The sequence below is a fragment of the Pseudopipra pipra genome, chromosome Z (genome assembly GCF_036250125.1).
Source record: "Pseudopipra pipra isolate bDixPip1 chromosome Z, bDixPip1.hap1, whole genome shotgun sequence".
NCBI classification, from domain to species: Eukaryota; Metazoa; Chordata; class Aves; order Passeriformes; family Pipridae; genus Pseudopipra; species Pseudopipra pipra.
In genome coordinates this window covers 10,568,071-10,586,919 of record NC_087581.1, presented here as the reverse complement: position 1 = coordinate 10,586,919, position 18,849 = coordinate 10,568,071, and the positions used below count along the sequence as shown (strand labels likewise).

General features: G+C 42.2%; 1 protein-coding gene across 3 annotated transcripts in view; it reads left to right on the top strand.

Annotated features, from left to right (window-relative positions):
- The first annotated feature begins 15,550 nt into the window (after positions 1-15,550).
- ZFR (zinc finger RNA binding protein) overlaps positions 15,551-18,849 on the top strand; it is a 44,045-nt gene continuing 40,746 nt past the window's right edge. For 2 of the 3 annotated variants that reach the window (XM_064642381.1, XM_064642383.1), the window contains exons 1-2: positions 15,568-15,691; positions 15,917-16,001. In XM_064642381.1, coding sequence (XP_064498451.1) covers positions 15,655-15,691; positions 15,917-16,001 — 122 coding nt within the window. In that variant the 5' untranslated portion in view covers positions 15,568-15,654. Of the gene's footprint in view, positions 15,692-15,916; positions 16,002-18,849 lie in introns of all 3 variants that reach the window. The other variant, XM_064642382.1, reaches the window with a different exon arrangement.

Sequence of the window (18,849 nt, the reverse complement as noted above, 5' to 3'; positions counted from 1 at the left end):
TTGGGTCCTGTCACTGGTCACCAGACAGACGAGATCAGTGTCTGCCCCTCTGCTCCCCTTCATGAGGAAGCTGTAGACTGCAATGGACTTTGGGAATAATTTCTCCCCAGAAAGAGTGACTGGACAGGCTGCTCAGGGAGGCAGTGGATTCACCATCCTGGAGGAGCGTAAGGAAAGACTGGATGTGGCACTCAGTGCTATGGTCTAGTTGACAAGGTCGTGTTCGGTCATAGGTTGGACTCGATGATCTCAGAGGTCTTTTCCAACCTAGTTGATTGCAGGATTCTGTAAAGTCTCCTCTCAGTCTCCTCCAGGCTGAAAAAAATCCACAATAATTAATAAACGGCTGTTTTTTTCACACACCGCAGCAGTTCCTCGATGCCGCCTGGGCAGCGGCGTGAGGCGCTGTGGCTGCGGTGGCTTTGCATAGCGAAACCGCGGCCCTGCCACACCTGGGCTGCCCTCAGGAACCACTTCTGCTGCTTCCCCTCCTGCCACCACATCCCCCTCCTGCCACCTGCAACTCGGCCTTCCTTCTCTCCCTGCAAGGCTATGTCGGTGGGGACCGGGGAGCATCAGAGAGCCCCCCCACTCACGTCGGGTCTGGAGCACTGGGGACTAAGGTCGAAATAGTCTCAGCACCTCTTTTAAACACCTACTTTTTAAAAGACCTCCAAGCAAAAAAAGAATGTGAAAACATATTGACAATCTTGCTTGTATCTCTACTGTGTTTGCACTGTGATGCATCCCACATGCCCTGCCAAGGACTTGAAGAGGGGCTGTAGGCTGAGGAACCCTAACCCTAACCCTAACCCATCTAAACAGCTTCTGCTTCTGAGAGACACCAACATGGAAGGGAGGAGAGGAGGGGGCCCTCTGTCCTCAAGCTTTATGAGAGGAGACTTAGCAGCCTTTGCAGACTGTAATAGGCCAGTCAGAGCATGAAGTGGCTTCATGTTGTGTCTTCTGTGTTATCTACTCGGATCTTTCAGTTTATGAAGAGATTTAGTAACATTAAAATACGGCCTTGGGTAACACAACTTCACACTAAACTAACACAGTCTGTTACTATTTGCTTGTCACTGTTTGCAGGGGCACGCCGGGCAGGGGACAGGCCCCGGGCCCTGGTGGCCGGGCACGCCAGGCAGGCCTCGGGCTGTTGGAAACTAGGCAAACTACCATCAGACCTTCGTGATGCAGTCATCATCACCTTGTAGAAGAAGACAGGAGTTAAATCAGACTGCTCAAATTACTGTGGTATTACTCTGCTCTCCATTGCTGGCAAAATTCTGGTAAGAATACTTTTGAACAGACTAATACCCACTATAGCAGAAGGAATTCTACCTGAAAGCCAATGAGATTTCAGAGCCAACAGGAGTACCACAGACATGGTATTTGTTCTCAGACAACTGCAAGAGAAGTGCGGGGAACAGAACAAAGTTCTTTATGTAACCTTTGTTGACCCCACCAAGGCTTCCAATACTGTGAGCAGAAAAGGTCTATGGCAGATTTTGGAATGTTTAGGTTGTCCCCCCAAGTTCCTTAAAATGATCATCTCACTCCATGAGGATCAGCACGGCCAAGTCAGATATGGCAATGCACTTTCTGAGCCCTTTCTAATAACCAGTGGTGTGAAACAAGGCTGTGTTCTTGCACCAACCTTATTCACAATCTTTTTCAGCATGATGCTCCAAAGGGCCACTGCAGACCTCGATGATCAGCACGGTATCTACATTTGATATTGTACTGATGGAAGCCTTTTCAACCTAAGGCGACTGAAGGCCCACACTAAGACCTTAAACCATCTTGTCCAGGAGCTGCTTTATGCTGATGATGCCGCCCTTGTTGCCCCCACAGAAGCAGCTCTGCAGCGTTTAACATCCTGCTTTGCAGATGCTGCTGAGCTCTTTGGGCTGGAAGTCAGCTTAAAGAAGACAGAAGTTCTCCATCAACTTGCACCTCAGGAAGTCTTCCATCATCCCCATATCACCATTGGCCAATCAGAGCTCAAATCAGTCCAGCAGTTTAATTACCTCGGTAGCCTCATCTCCTCGGATGGTAAGATTGACGGAGAGATAGACAACAGGTTAGCAAAGGCATATAGTGCTTTCGGAAAGCTTCATAAAAGAGTTTGGCGTAATAAACACTTGAAGAAAAGTACCAAGATCAGTGTTTACAGAGCCATTGTGCTGTCTACTCTCTTGTATGGTTCCGAATCATGGATCATCCACCGCCACCACCTGCATCTCCTAGAACGCTTCCATCAACGCTGCCTCCGTACAATCCTAAACATCCACTGGTCAGATTTTGTGACCAATATATCTGTTCTAGAGCAAGCAGCAGTCACAAGTATTGAGGCCATGTTGCTGAGAACACAGCTGCGATGGGCAGGACACGTCTCCAGGATGAAGGACCACCACCTCCCTAAGATCCTGCTCTATGGTGAACTTGCCACCGGCTGCCGCAAGAGAGGAGCCCTGAAGAGAAGATACAAGGAGTCCCTGAAACAACATCTCAGCCTTGGCCATATTGATCATCATAACTGGTCTACTCTGGCCTCCAATCGGGAGGTCTGGAGACACACTATCTTTAATTCTGCAGATGCTTTTGAGAAAGCACACAGGATCACAGGAGAAAAGACAAAGCAGAAAGAATAGTGCCTTGCAGAATATACCACCTAAGGAGTCCTTCTGCTGTGCCTTTTGCAACCGGACATGTCTATCTCATACTGGCCTTTTTAGCCACCAGCACACTTGTAACAAACATGGGTAGAGCCCTTCCCAAATCTTCGTTCACGAAGCTTAGGCATGATGATGATGATGATGATGATGATGATGATGATGATGATGATGATGATGATGATGATGATGATGATGATCACTGTTTGCAACAATGGGTCATGTAGTTGTGTTGTGAGCATGGCAGGGTGACAGTGCTTCAGACACCAATTACCAGTGTAGTTTGGTCCATTTCTTGTTGTTACTAGCTCTAGACCTGTGGTTTTGCTACCACATACTGCCAAGCTTTTTGTAAAAAGTCCAAGCAAAATATAAGAAATAGGAACTGACCTGTGGTTTCAATCTTAGCTTCCAGGTAAAGATGGTATAGGCAGAGTGAGGTGGTGGCTGATAGGCCTCTGTAGTTTTAATAACAAACACCTATTAATAAAGTGTTTAAAATAAAAAGTCTTTGGCTTTTTTTAAATTACATCATGGGCAAACATCATGTTTCAAGAAGGGATAATCCCCCAAATTCAGCATGAGCAGCTGCATGTTTCTGAAAAAGTACTTACAGGACGTGGGCAAAGAGGTTTTTAGAACAGATGCACGAGGTCCTTATAGTCCTCACCATGAAGTGATTCAAAGGAATCAACTGACAAACAGATTGTCCGCCAAAGTACTTTAAACACCTCGGTAGAGAAGACACGGGGTTAACCACACAGATGTGCCTTCTGCCTTTCCACGTTTTCCATGGGTTTATATAGTAGTTTTATCATAAATGCCATACACTCTTACATTTCTATGGTTAGTAGCTGATAAACTAAATGGTTAAGCACACGTTACAATAGCATTCTGTTTTACTTAGGCCTAAGACATATTTTCTGGCTTTCTTGATAACACCTGTCTATGTACCTAAAAGCAACAGTTAGTTACGTATCTTCTCCAAGCCTGTTTATGTGTTTTTGAAGCAACAGTTAGTTAACTATCTGTCTCTCTCACAGGGGTGGTTCCCTGTTTGCAGCTAGCAGTTTTGAATATTCGTTAAAATATTCCAATTTGCTAAGTCACACTAAACAAGGCCTGCTTATGCTAATTACAATTACAATATAAAGTTGACAATTCCTTGTTTCAATCCCCCCTTTTCTCATCCTGTTGCAACTTCTTTTGCAAGATCATGTTTACAGTCCACAAGACATGTATTTGCTGGGCGACGGTTCGGATCCTCCACCCCATCCAGAGATTCATGATGGTCAGGAGCAAAGCCACAAGAATCAGTATTAGTACTGGATGCACTAAGAAGTTGAATAGTTGAGCAGCTGTTGGAGATTTTAGCTTCTCCCATCTTAAGAAGACATCCCACCAATGGTGTTCTCCTGGTTTTTGTATTTGGGTTGTGACCTCATTAATTTTGAAGACGTTATGTTCCACTGTCCAAAGGGCTCGTTGCGAGGTTTTTATGGACCTTTTGTACTAAAGCTGCAATATCCGGGTGGTACAGCATGTGCTTCAAAATTCTAGTCTCCATTCCAATCTGTAACTTAGGAACCTCATTATGCAACCCATATTCATGAGTGATCAATTGAGTGGTGGTGACTGGAACAGTACAATTAGAATCACATCCTATTATAGCAGTAAAAGTGCATACACAAAAATTAGTTCCATTAGTTACTTCTTCACATGTGTCAATGCTGATGTTATGATGAGTTCTTACACATGCACATCCTTTTCCTACATAGTATACCTGAGATTGCGCTTTTGCAGCTGGGATAATTTTGAAGATACAGGTACTGTCTGCTGTGTCTAAGCATAAAATCCTCATTTTCAGTTACAGCGTTCTCGCAGATGAACCCTAATTGTTCTCGTGGGATGCTCACCTCTGTACTTACTGTTTGCCACCTATTTGACTGATAATTTTATTTTGCCCATACGTTATGGTTAATTGGTCTTACTACAACATCCTCATATATTGCTTCTAAGGTTAATACTGGAAATATCTTTCCAATATGGCCTTTTTTATAGTAAGCACGTAAGTGTCTCTTTGTTCTTGTTGTTCATTGTAGGTGAAGCTTACTAGCTGCCACCAGACCTGGTAAGTTTTTTCAAACTGAGTGATAGTATCATTTTTCTCTTTTATTTCTTTTATTTTTTGTGGCAGTCTCCCAGACGTTCTTTCCCTAATGGTATATGATACTACAGCCTGTAGCCATAGCTGTGACTATAAACACTGAAGGGCAAGGGATACGTTACTTTGTAGTTCTCCTTCAAAGGATACAACTGACTGAAAGTCTCTTTGGTGTGTCTGGAAAGGGTGGTCACGAAATCTGCCGAAAGTTTTGCGTCAGTAGTGATGATCTTAATGATACTTGGAACTAGCCTAAGTCTGTAGTGACCGTACTTAATTTATTAATCAGTACGTCCTGATCTATAGAGTTAAGTATTCCTAATCCTGACCCGAACCATCCTGCTAAATCTCGCTTGACCTTGGTGTTTAGTGTCCGTGATTTTAGCCATGCTTCTCGTCCTTGTAAACTTTATGCTATAAATTGAGAACAGTTCTGTTGTACCTTTGAAATATCTGCTTGAATCGTAACCTCTAATTTCTTTAGCAAGTGCACTGGGTCTAGTAATAGTTTCTGTTCATTACTTTGTTTTACCACATGAAGTCCTGCAAATGAAAAGTTATGATAGCTTACTGCGCTCACAGAGGATACTGTTGCCTAAAGATCGGGAGCAAAAGCTCATCAGGCAAATTTAGTAGAGATTAGATGGAGAACAGGTCTTTAATGAAGGCTTTCTGGTGCAAGGAGTATGAAAAGTTGCACGCCCCTGTGTCCAGGAGTTCCACAATTTTTGGTCCAATCCAAGAACTACCCATCCCCCAGATCCTCCCCAAATCTACCTCCAGCACACCCCACTAGAAATTGAGTTGGAGGTCCCAAGACCCCTTTGTTCCTCATCTTCTCCTTCTTCACAGCATGTACTGTCTTTGGAGCTTCTCCAAGGTTGCAGGCTTGAAGGCCGCTTTGACTATGACAGTATCTTTTTGTTCAGGCCTGGGGTGCATATGTTCTCAAACAGAATGTGTTCACTCTAGTTCTGCCTTAAAAGGAGCCTAAACAAGCCTAAAGAATTTAGAAAATTTGATATGAAACAGGGGAATAGAGTTTGGTAAGTGTTAACTACTATTCTAAAGTGTGACAGACTATACAGCTGCATTAAAATCTACAAAAAGCTAAAAATCCTAAAAATTCAAAGGCATCAGTATGAAAGGGGGTGGTGAAGGAGAAAGGATAAATAGTAACACTAAATCCTCAGAAAAATTTTATTTTTCAGACATCTTCCATACACTCTTTATGTAATAGTATTGTTCTAATTTGTTCACTTGAACTACAAGTTTACATAGCATCCTGTTTGAACAAGAAACACTTTGTGTGATCTTCTTCCACAGTGTTCCTGGTACCTTTATTTCATAAAGATCTAGTTTTCTTGAGGTTCTATGTCTTATGGTTATAGTAAAATTCTTTACTCTAGCAGAGAGGGTATAAATATAAGAGATAGGCGAAACTAGGCTTGTTTCGTTTCCTGTATATCAAATATTCATCTGTCCTGCCACTATATACACCATAAAGTTTCAAAATTTATCTCCTGAGGGTTTCACAGTTGGCCTAACTCTTTTCCTAATTTCTGGAGAAGTGCCTGATTTACTTGATGTGCCGCTGACATTGGTCTCTGACTGAGCCACCGAACTGATTGTTCGGTCCTGCAGTTTACATCTAAAGATGTTACTATCATGCGGGATGATTTTTGAAATGTACTCCCTGTTCCTATTGTTCCTAAGCAGATCAACACTAAATCAATTGAGGCTTTGATTTGCAGCTGACAGAAATCCTGGTAGAGGTCACAAGATGCTGAGTATATGCACTGGTTTGTATCATATATGTAAAAGGTTAGCATCAAAACAGTATCAATACACGTTTGCTTAACTTTAAACTTACAAGCCATATCAATATTACTATTAACATTGATTTTAAAATGTTGTATCATTGTATCCTGTTTCCAATCCTTGTTTACTTGTCCATTTATATGAAGAGTGGTGTGCACCATTTTAATATTATTGGAAATATTTGAATCTGCAGGTCCCCAGTACCCTTTCTTTATCCAGTCTCCAGGGTCTAAAATTCCAGTGATGTTCTCATGAGTATTACAGTCTTGAGCACAGATCAGGCTCACACACTCATCAGGAAGAAATTGAATCTCGGCTTGGTGTCTCCAATTCTTTTGGCTGTCCATTGTGGTTTGACAGGCTCAAGAGCCTTTTTGGTCCTGGAATAATGTATCCAAGATGTTAATCCTTTTACTTTGACAGCTGTGTAAGTGACCACCAGGGACCTTTCCATTTGGCTTGGAAGGGATCTCCAACCACTGTTTTAATACACACTCTGTCTCGTTGTATATTGTGCAGGGGTGCATCTAATCCTCGTGACCATGTACCAGCCATATGCTTATTAATTTCAATTAATTGGTTTGATAAGGCTATGATATAGTTCTGAACATATCGTTCTCCCACATAGGAGATATCTTCTCCCTGGTAATTGTTTCCCTATAATCTCCCATACAGCAATTAAAATGGGCTCAATTTTTCCTTTGTTCTGGACTTTACTCTGATTCTTAATAAAGCCAGAGGTAGTGCTTGAGGCCATGATAAGCCAGCTTCTTGTCCAATTATAACAATTTGCTCTTTCAATAAATGATTCATCTTCTCCACCTGACCACTTGCTTGTGGCCGACAGGGAGTATGTAGGTGTCAGTTGATTTGCAAAGCTTGACTCACATCCTTCGCTATGTCTGCTGTGAAGTGAGATCCTTTGTCAGAGGACATAGCTGACGGTACTCAAAATCTGGGTATGATCTCATTCAGGAGTACTTTGACCACTTCTCTGGCTTTATTAGTTCTAGTGGGAAATGCTTCGGGCCAAGAAGAAAAGATATTTGTTAATACCAAAAGGTACTGATACCCTGTTTTTCTTGGGAGCTTGGAAAAATCAATTTGCCATTGTTGTCCTTTGTCTGTGTTTCCAGTTCCTATTTTATGGGTAGTTTGGGGATTGTTTTGGAGGCAGACAGCACACTGCTGTGTTACTTGTTTTACAATAGTATATAAATTCCTTCCTACTATCAGTTTCCTCAAATACTCATATAGGGCATCTCCTCCCCAATGAGTTTTACTATGTTCATCCTTAACCACCCTCCATAATGCTTTTTCAGGTACCACAATTTGTCTTTATGATGTTATATAATTTTCTTCTTTTGGTTTTGCACGTAGATCCTCGATTAGCTCCTGATCTTTACATGTGTATTGAATGCTATGATCAAATTGAATCTTACCTTTTGGAATGAGAGACTGAATGCTTACTGCATCTTGTTCTGCCACCCTTTCAGCCTCCTGGTCAGCTAACCTTTTGCCTTTTTCTTGATCAGATTCTCCTTTTTAATGGCCTGATGCATGATTGCTTCTTCTTGAGGTAGCAGCACAGTGTCCAAAAGTTCCAGGATTTCTTTGGAATGTTTTATCAGTTTTCCTTGTGAGGTCAGTAGTCCTCTCACTTTCCATACTGCTCCATGCGCATGTGCTATTCTGCTATTCTGAATGCATACTTTTAGTCTGTCCATACATTAATTCTTTTACCATTTGCCAGCTGGAGAGCTCTAGTCGATGCTATTATCTCTGCCTTTTGTGCTGAGGTTCCTGGAGGCAGGGATTTTGACTCTATAATAGAGTCTATAGTGGTGATGGCATACCTGGCCTTGCATTGTCTGTTTTTCACAAAACTGCTTCCGTCTGTGTACCAGGTCTCCACCTCTAGAAGGAGCACCTCCTTCAGATCTGATCTGCTAGAATGTGTAGATTCTATTATCTCAATGCAATCACATTCCAGAGGTGCAGGATCAATCTGTTCAGTGGATAGAAAGGCTGCAGGATTGATTAGATAAGTTGTTATAATTTCAGCATCGTCCTATTCAGCGTGTAGGGCCTGGTATTTTAAAAATCTGGATGGAGGTGGCCAATGATTACCTTTTTGTTCCAGCACTGCAGCAAGAGTATGTGATACCAACATGGTGATTCTTTGTCCCAAGGTAAATTTGCAACCCTCTTGTATGTTGAGGACCACAGCAACTATGGCCCTTTGCTCACTCGGTTTCCAAGCCGCTTTCACAAACACCTTTACTATAACCTCCCAAAGGCACATTCAGTGCTTAGTTAACACCCACTTAATACTTATACAGACAATACAACACACAGATTTTCACATGGGATTCCCCCCCTCCACGCCATTTAAAACAGACCAGAAGACAGTATATTGCCAAACTTACAATAATCGCAATTCCAAATCTGAGTCCAAAATCCGTTCACAAAGGTAAATCCAAAAACATCCATTCCTTTCTTTCAAGACCCTTTTAGCCTAAGGAGTCTGGTAGAGCTTTGGTGGGACTCTAACCCACATTCAAAAGCTCTTACGACCCCCCTGTTGAGAACGTAATCCACACTCAAAAGTTATAGCTCCTGTTTAACTGTTTCACGGCTGCTCCTGCAGGACACTAACCCTCCCACCTCCTTTGTTTTTTCTTTTATGGGACTCTAACCCACAATCCTGAGAGGACACTTACGCCTCTACAACTTCCTTGGGCTATCCTGCACATGACTTACGGATTTTAGCCAGTATAACTTTTTAGTAAAATACTTTAAAAAATGCCTATTAAAATACCCTTTTTAATTTTTTTAAAATATCCCCAGGGTTTCAAATTTTATGTCAGATACTTTAAATGTGGCTTACGAATCCGCCTCAGGATCTTGTCTATCCCCGCGATGATCCATGGAACCTCCTGCAGAGCAAAAGGGCTCCGGGGTGGCCTTGGAGGGGCCGCAGCCCCAAGGGTCTCACAGCCAAACAGAGATTCTCCTGCTGGCTCTCCGCTAGATTCAAAGAAATCCACCGACAAACGAATTGTCCGCAAAGTACCTTTAAACACCTTGGTAGAGAAGACACGGGGTTAACCACACAGATGTGCCTTCTGCCTTTCCACGTTTTCCGTGGGTTTATATAGCAGTTTTATCACAAATGCCATACACTCTTACATTTCTATGGTTAGTAGCTGATAAACTAAATGGTTAAGCACACGTTACAATAGCATTCTGTTTTACTTAGGCCTAAGACATATTTTCTGGCTTTCTTGATAACACCTGTCTATGTGCCTAAAAGCAACAGTTGGTTACCTATCTGTTTCTCCAAGCCTGTTTATGTGTTTTTGAAGCAACAGTTAGTTAACTATCTGTCTCTCGCACAGGGGTAGTTCCCTGTTTGCAGCTAGCAGTTTTGAATATTCGTTAAAATATTCCAGTTTGCTAAGTCACACTAAACAAGGCCTGCTTATGCTAATTACAATTACAATATAAAGTTGACAATTCTTTGTTTCAAAGTAACCTGGCTTTCAGCGTGAGAACCACCTTTCACTTTTTCACTTTAGTAGCAGGAAAACAGAAAGGAAATGCCAGAAATAGGAAGTGTACTCTTTTAAATATTCCTCGGTAACTTGCAGTTTCACGATGTTACATAGCTTGCAAAATGAAAAGAAAAATAGAAAAATATACCATTCTTACTACATGCCTGACCTTTGGAAAATAAAAATATGGTTGTTCATAGAGAATTAAAACACATTAAATCACACGTGGGCAATGTAGTAATTATCACCACTGCACAAACACTGGTCTTGTCGAGCCATATAATTGTGGAAGATGGACAGATGATATTGTAATACTTATTGCTTAACTCCAACAAAGAAAAAAAAAAACTGTTCCACACAAAATCACCTCCAAATGTGAAATGTTAATCTGTAAAAATCCATAGTTACTCTTTTCAAGATTTTCACTAACGTCTCATGTTAGAAGTTTAATGGCAGTAAAGGTTCTTTGTAATCCATATCTGCATTGCTTTCTTAGATGTTAACACCTGCTACACAAAGAATGCTCGGGTTTTAATCAAACCATCAAGGAACTGTTGATTCAAATCAACAATTCTTAATGCATTTTTAATCAAGTCTTTCAGCCTTGATATAAATCAAAATTTCTAAAACATTTTTTTCCTGGCTCTTAATGAGTTAATTTCTCCCACCTGCAGCATTTCCTCCAAAGCAAGTACCAAGTTTATTTTTACAGCTGAATTCATAAATAACAGGTCAGTGAGGGGAAGGGAGTGTTTGCCGCAAGTGGAGATTTCATGTTCTGCTTTTCAGTAATAAGAGGTTTCTTTGAGAATTATTCTGGTTGTTGAGTATAGTGGCTGTTCGAGCTATTGGTAAATTACCCTTACTATGTTTTATTCTTTTTAAAAAAGAAGAAAGAAGCTACCAAGAAAAATGCTGTCTCTAGAACAGTGGGAAAGGAGCCGTAATTTTTCCAAGGTAAATTCTCTGCTGTTACCTTCTGACTGAGTCATCTATCCCCCTAAGGGGTATAGTTCACTTTCTGAGCTCTTAAAATAGACTTTTGTAATGGGTTTGTTACCTCATCAGACACTTTACTTCTGTAGCTGCCTTAAAAGGGCTTAAATTCTTCTAGTTACTGCCTGATTGCCTCATTTCATATCCCACATGTCTTTGGCACAGAATAATGTTCAAGCACTAGTTTTTTCGTCAAAAACATATGTTAGAATGCAGATTTGAATGGGAATGCTGAAAAATGCACGGGCTTCTGATCTCATAACAATTACTGGCTGCAATGGTTGACTCCTCTACTTAGAAATACATGTTTTGGGGCAAGCCCAGTGAGAGATCAGCTCTTTAAAGCTCTTTTGTTCTCTACTTACTAGTTTAAAAGGTGGATGATGAAATGTGCTGTAGAACGGAAGGTTAGCCTATAACATGGGCAGTAGTTTTATTAAAGTGTCAGGAAAGAACAAGTAAGAGGTGCTGCCAGAGAGTATTCTTTTGCCTGTGTACTGTAACTGGTTTGTTTCTTGTGTGTGTATCATGTGCAATTTGAGTTTGCATTAATACTTGCATAACTTTCTGTTATGTTTGGGAAGTGGGGTTTTCATGTTGCAATTTAGTATTTAAACACTGATAACTTCCATCTGTAGTTTAATAAATTACTTTTATTTATTTTACTATGTCTATTGTTATGGTCACTCTTCAATGTCTAAACACTTTTGTTAAAAGTGACACTTTTTTGCTTTAATAATTTAAAATCATGGTGAAAACACAGGGTCTTGTCTTCACTGCTTAAAAAATGTAATTTCCCTTTAAAATAAGGTTGATAAGCTGAAGAATGTCTTGTCTCTGTAGCTATCTGAAATAATTTCCAGGTGAGAAGGTAGCATCGGATTCCGTATGCTGATTGTAAACCTTTTTCCATCTAGAGCTTTTACAAAGAGAGCCCTAAGTATTAAGTTACCTTTTCAGGAAATAGAAGAGCAGCTTTTGTTAGCGTGGTCTGTGCTGTGTTGGAAGCCTTTAATCTTCCGCTGCATCGCCCTGCCCTCTGGTGGGCGCTCAAAGGCCGGTTGAGAGCCAGCTTTTACATAAACTGAGAGAAATCTTACTTAATCTTACTTAACAGGTCTTAAGATTTAAAAATATTTGGGTTTCCCCATTGTGTTTCAAGCACAGTTCTGCAGTCCTGTGGTAGCAGCTGAGACATGCATCTCGGAACATTAAAGTAAAAATAGTGGGATTGATGGCACTGCATGTTATGTGGTACTTTCTTCTTCTCCCCATATTTTGGAGATCTCCTTTCACAGAGTTGAAAAGAAGGTCAAAAATTAGTTTTTCTGAATGCTACCTTGCTTACCAGTTTTGTCTGTGATATTTTTAAACACACTGAACTTTGAGCAGAAAGAGTAGCTGTAGTATTTGATTCAAATTAAAGAATTGTGTTCCAGTGTACATTTTTATTCTGAAAATTCTTGGCTGTTCTTCTGTAATCTTAATAGGAAGAGAGATGATGTTTAATTTTCCTGTTTGAAAAATACCTTCTTCATCTTTCACTAAAGTTTTTCTGTCTTTCTCCCTCTGCCACGACTTGCACTTTATCACTTCATGTATTTCCCTTCCAGTTAAGGATACAGAAATCAGTAAAGCTCAAAATGCCCTGAAGGATCTAATCTGAATTTACTACTGTTTCATTTTGAAGCAATCTGATACACGTCTTAGGGAGATGCAATCTTGTTTTATAACGTACTGAGGTTTTTTAAGTATAGACTATGAATCTGATCCTGCAAGCAACTAGTAGCATAAATAGATGTTATGTAATGGTTCACAAAGTCACCAGGAAGCATCAGGTTCTTATTAGGAAGCTGCTGAGGGAAAGACTTGTATAATACTAGTCATTTGGGTTTTTTTCAAGGAAAAAGGGAAACCTTGGGGGTGTTTTTGGTAATATTTAGTAAGTGTGACTTCTCATGAAGCGTGTTGTAGTCTTTTTTAAGTGATATATGCCGTGCAGACTGAAAATGCAAAATTCACACAGGATAGTAATCTGAATCTTCTGATGAAATTGCAGCTGAATCGAACTGCCAAGTGGGACTTAATGCTCAGACATATGTGGGGCTGAAATCACAACATAGAGGGTGTAATATTTGAATTAGAACTACTAGAAATTATTTGGATTTTAAAAAGTTCTGTATTTTCAATAGGAAGGGTTTTGGGGTTTTTTTGTGGAAACAAAGTTGAAAAGAGGGTAAGTAGTCCAAGTTTGTTTGGAATATTATAATACGATATATATTAGTAGTTGTATATATTAAATACATATATATGTATATATAGATGTATGATATCCATTAGGAGAGTCCAGATGAGGCCACCAAGATGATCAGAGGAATGGAGCACCTCTCCTATGAGGAAAGGCTGAGAGAATTGGGATTGTTCAGCCTGGAAAAGAGAAGGCTGTCTCTGGAGCCTTCCAATATCTGACGGAAGCCTATAAGAAAGATATAGAGAGTTTATTTACAAGTGCCTGGAGTGACAGGACAAGAGAGAATGGCTTCAATCTGAAAGAGAATAGGGTTAGATTAGATATTAGAAAAAATTCTTTACTATGAGGGTGGTGAGGCTCTGGAACAGGTTGTCCAGAGAACCTGTGGATGCCTCATCCCTGGAAGTGTTCAAGAGTAGGCTGGATGGGACTCCGAGCAACTTGGTCTAGTGGCATGTGACAACTGTCCATGGCAGTGGGGTTGGAATGAGATGACCTTGAAGGTCCCTTCCAACCCAAGCCAATCTATGATATTCTGTCATTCAACAAAGTTTACCTCATAAATGAAGAGGCGATTGCAGGCCTATACACTTGTGAAATATAGCTTTAGTGATGCAGTGTTAAAAGGTGTGTGAATGTCTGTGTCTGTATATAGATGCTTGTATTTGTAAAGAAATGTGTATTGAATATTGTTTATTCATCAGTATATTGAATGTTTATAGCTGAAGAAACTTGAAAGCGAGTGGAAGAAAACTTCTGTTGTCTTCTTGTCCAAGCATCATGATACAGTGGTCTAATTATGAACAATTTTTAACAAAAAAAAAAAGGAAGAGAGAGTGTATATATATATCATTTGTGTATGCTACCTCAATCAAGGTTTTCATGGCAGAGGTCATACCCTCTGAGTTCTTCTGTAGAAGATTTCTGTATAGCCCTCTCCTCAAATACTGTCACAGAGAACTTTGGGATTAAGGCTTTGCTTTTTGTAATCTATAAACTAAATTATTGAAATGTCTTCACCCAATAGCCACTTTCTGCATAGAAAAGCACTTTGGGTGGAACCACGCAGATTCCTTTTACTATTGTGCCTGATTAGGATAAGAATGAAGAAAAGGTACAGTAATACTCGCTATGCAAAATTCATAATAATGACAAATTATGTCCAGTGGACTGGCAAGGATGTTTGGCATCTGAAGTAGCAGTACTTCATATGCAGCTGCAATAATGTAAGCTTTAGATGAGAAATTACTTTTTTCCTCTCATTTTATGAACAACAGTATCTTTGAAGTCTTAGTGCCTAAGATGTCCACAGCTACTGTAGGATAAGGGAAACCCCTGTTTTTGTGAGGACCGTGGGAGGAGATCCCAAGCAGGGGCGTTTTGAGTATGTGTGGCTTACAGAAAACAAATACGTCCAAAATGATAATGATTTACTGAATCCAGAAGTGTTTTATAAGTCTTGACTAGTTTATGAAAAACGCACAGTGCAGCACAGACAAAAAAAAAAAAAAAACAAAAAAACAAAAAAGAGATGGAAGTATTTCAGCACTTAAGTTTTGCTCTCTTCAGAGCTTTGAGGAGCCTGCTGCTCAGAGAGGAGCAGTGTGCGAAGGAGGGGCAGAGCCTTGAGGAATAGACACTAATTTAGTCCCTTTGGTCAGGAGGTCACTGCACCGGCCAGTGGATTTCAGTAGCGATCTGACGGGCTGCTGGTGCACGAATGGGCCCAGTATGGGTGAGGCTGTACCTGTGTTGTACGTGCAATAAGCATATAAGAACTGTTGTGAGGTGGGGCTCTACATATGAGAGATATACACGTATGTGTGTAAATACTCTCTGTGCTGCCCTGAGCGCGGCTCCCAGTGGTCGGAGAGCGGGACTACAACTCCCGGCGGCCCCGGCGCACATCCCGCGCCTGCGCACATGGGGCTCCCGCGGCGGCGGCGGCTCCCGCGGGTCCCCGTTCTGCGGGCGGGGGCGCCGCGGCGGCCGGACTACAGCTCCCAGCGGCCCCCGCGCACATCCCGCGCTTGCGCAGCGGAGCCGGCCCGGCCGCACTCCGCCGTTGTCGCGGTCGGTGGGTGGGGGAAGGGAGCGAGCGGGAGGAGGAGGAGGAGGAGGAGGAGGAGGGGGGAGGCGGGGGAGAGTTGATAGTTCACCCGCCGCCGTCGCTGCCAGGCCGGACTCATGATTCCCATATGCCCGGTAGTTTCGTTCACCTATGGTGAGTAGCGGCGCTCGGCGTGTCCGTGCGCGGGGAGGGGGCGGCGGTGGGGTCGGGGTGGGGGGTCGGTGCTGAGGCCCCAGTTCTGACCCGGCGCTCCCGCGCTTTCTCTGTCCCTTGTCCCTCTGTTTGTGTCCCCTTCTCTCCCCCCACCCGCCTCCTCCCGCCGGGCCTCCTGTCATGGCCCCGGCCGCCGCCGCCCCTCGGTCGCCGCCGCCGCCGCAGTGCCCAGCCGGCTGGGGGAAGATGCCAAAATGGCCACCGGCAACTATTTTGGATTCACCCACAGCGGGGCTGCTGCCCAGTACAGGTAACCACCGCCGCGACCCGCCCCCGGGCCCCTGTCCCCGGCCGGGACCCCGCGCAGCCCCCGCCCCTCGCCGCTCGCCCGGAGCGCCGTGCCCGGACCCTCCCGCCGCGCCCTGGGGTGCGTGTCCTCAGGCTCCTCATGCTCCTCATGCTCCCGGTGTCCCCCAGGGTGGGACGTGGGGCCGAGCACAGCGCGGGAGGAGGGGAGGAGAGTCGGCGGCGGCATCGGGTCCCCAGGCCCTCAAATTAAAATGGCCACTTGCAGGCAGCAGCACCGGCGAGTCACCGAGTGCCGCCCCCGGGCCCGTCTGCTCCTGCGGCTCCGGGCAGCGCGGGCCCTGCTCCCCAGGGCTTTGCTGTCGGTGCGGGACGGCAGAATCCTTGCTAACATGGGTCGGAACCCAGCCTGAGGGAGACGGGATGGATAAGGGGAGAGATGGAGCACGGGAAAATACAGGGGACTTGATTCAGTTGAAGTAATGTTACGATTGATGTGTCTGAGAAAGTAGAGAAGGTACTTTCCGGGACAGTTACCTTTTAGAAATATCTCCTGCTATGATTTCTAAGACCGGGAGCACGTACTGTAGTGGAACTTGAGGACCTGTGACTGTAGGCAGGTATAGATACCTGCATCTTATAGGTCTGTACAGATTTCGTATGGACACACTGCCATGAGTCTCTGTATATTTGTTGAGTTTGTGCATCCGAATTGTGACCAGGGTGTTAAAAAGCAATTGGTAGCATCTATTATCTCACATTTTCTGACATCAGGTTGCTTAATTTGCTACATACAGTCAGGAATGCCTTCACATTTTTGGCTTGTGTGGGAGTAGCACCCTAAAGTCCGCATTTCAGTCTTAGGTTGTTCATTCCATAAATCTGCGATAAAGACCTTCCATGATGCCTTCGTCTTGGCTAATGGGAAAAACAAAAGAAGAAAGCGTATATCTCAAGGATTATTAACGAACAAGTGCAGACGTATGCTACTCTCTAATAAAAATTGCATACAGTTTCAGGAATGTACAGTTTTATGGAGGTCTTGTAAGAACTCCCAGACTGTTTTTTTTGCAATTATTTTTTCCTGGAAATGGAAATGAAATACATTAAATTTTATTTACTTCAATGTTTAATATTAAAGCAGAGGATTAAGCTTAGCTCATATTCTGGGTCCCTTTCTGTGGCACTGCTTTGCAGCATCTCATTCCCCAGTCTATCTATACATCCAGGGTTACCCTGTCCCAGATGCGGAGTTTAAATCAACACTGAAAAGACTATGGAGCTATTATTGGCATAGAATTTACAGTGTCTTCCTGGGATTCCAGTTTATCTGTGGCCTTGGTGGATCATTTAAATACTCTCTCATGCTGCACATGAAGGAGAAATTAAAATTTGTCCACTAACTACTGATATTTGAAGCAGTTTTAGAGGCCAGATTGGTAGGTTCTCAGGTGTTAGATCTTGGATTTGGAAAATTCAGAAGTACTGTGTCGTTGCTGTTTAACCCCAGCCAGCAACTAAGTACTACACAGGCTCTCACTCGCTTCCCACGGGTACTGGTGGGGAGGAGAATCAGAAAAGCAAAACTCCTGGGTTGAGATAAGAACAGTTTTAATAGTTGAAACAAAAGAGAATACAATAATATGAGTTATAGCAGTAACAATAATAAAAATAATAGTAGTAATGAAGAGAGCAGGGGGAATAAAGCCCAGGAGAAGAAAGTGAAGCACAACACAATTGCTCATCATATGCTGACCAATGCCCAACCTGTCCAGAAGCAAGCAGCAGCTCCTGGCCAATTCCCCGTAGTTTATACACTGGGCATGATATTCCATGATATGAAATATCTCTTTGGCTATTTCTGGTCAGCTCTCTCCATGCTCCCTCCTGACTTTTTTTGCAACTGCTCTCTGGCATGGCACGGGACACTGAAAAGTCCTTGATTTAGAGTGAGCCCTGCTGAGCAACTAAACCATCAGTGTGTTATCAGCATTATTCTCATACTAAATCCAAAACAACACTAAGCCAGCTACTAAAAAAAACTAACTCCACGCCAGCCAAAAACCAGGACAGGCATGCAGGAGTTAATAATATTTACCGTTGTAACAGTGTGATTGGTATTGACTAGATAAGAAAAGGAATAGATGACTGTCTTTATTAGTTCATAAATACTAATTTTCATAAAACACACTTGAAATCTTAACTTGTTTCATGTTTAATCAAAGGCAGCAAAAGAGCTAAGTGCCCTTTAAACCTGTAAATAATGTATTAGAAGCATTCTTGTTCCTTTCAGTGTTGTTGCTGCATAAAATTTCCTGCTATCCTACTCATTTAAAATTCTTTGTGTAATAGTATCATGACTTAATGAGAGAAGCATTAGATTATGCAAATACTAATGCAGGAAATGTCTCTGAATATTGCAATACCTTTCAATTTGTGCTTTCTGCCAGTGATGGTACTAGGGCCCAAGATTATAAACCTTCATTGAATGCAAACTTCATTTGTTATTTATTTTAGTGTCTACTAATCCATCCATTTAGGAGCCTGAAATAAGTGTGGAATTTGGTGATACTAGACCTCATTTCTTTTTGTCTATTCAGTGTGAAATTACCATACTAATATTGGCTTGTCTTTAGCATGTAAAAAATATTAGCATGCTTGGTTCAGTGCTGGAGAGAGGCATAATATGCTTTTATTCTGAAGTTTGATGGTTGAAATGAGAGGATGCTGATGGAGAGATAGGGGTATTGAGTAATGTTTGGACAAAGTGTGTGAATGTGATAGTCTTGTTTAATTAAATTTGTGTTATGATTTTACCTTCTGTTAAAAAGATGAAGAATCTTTAAGTGCTT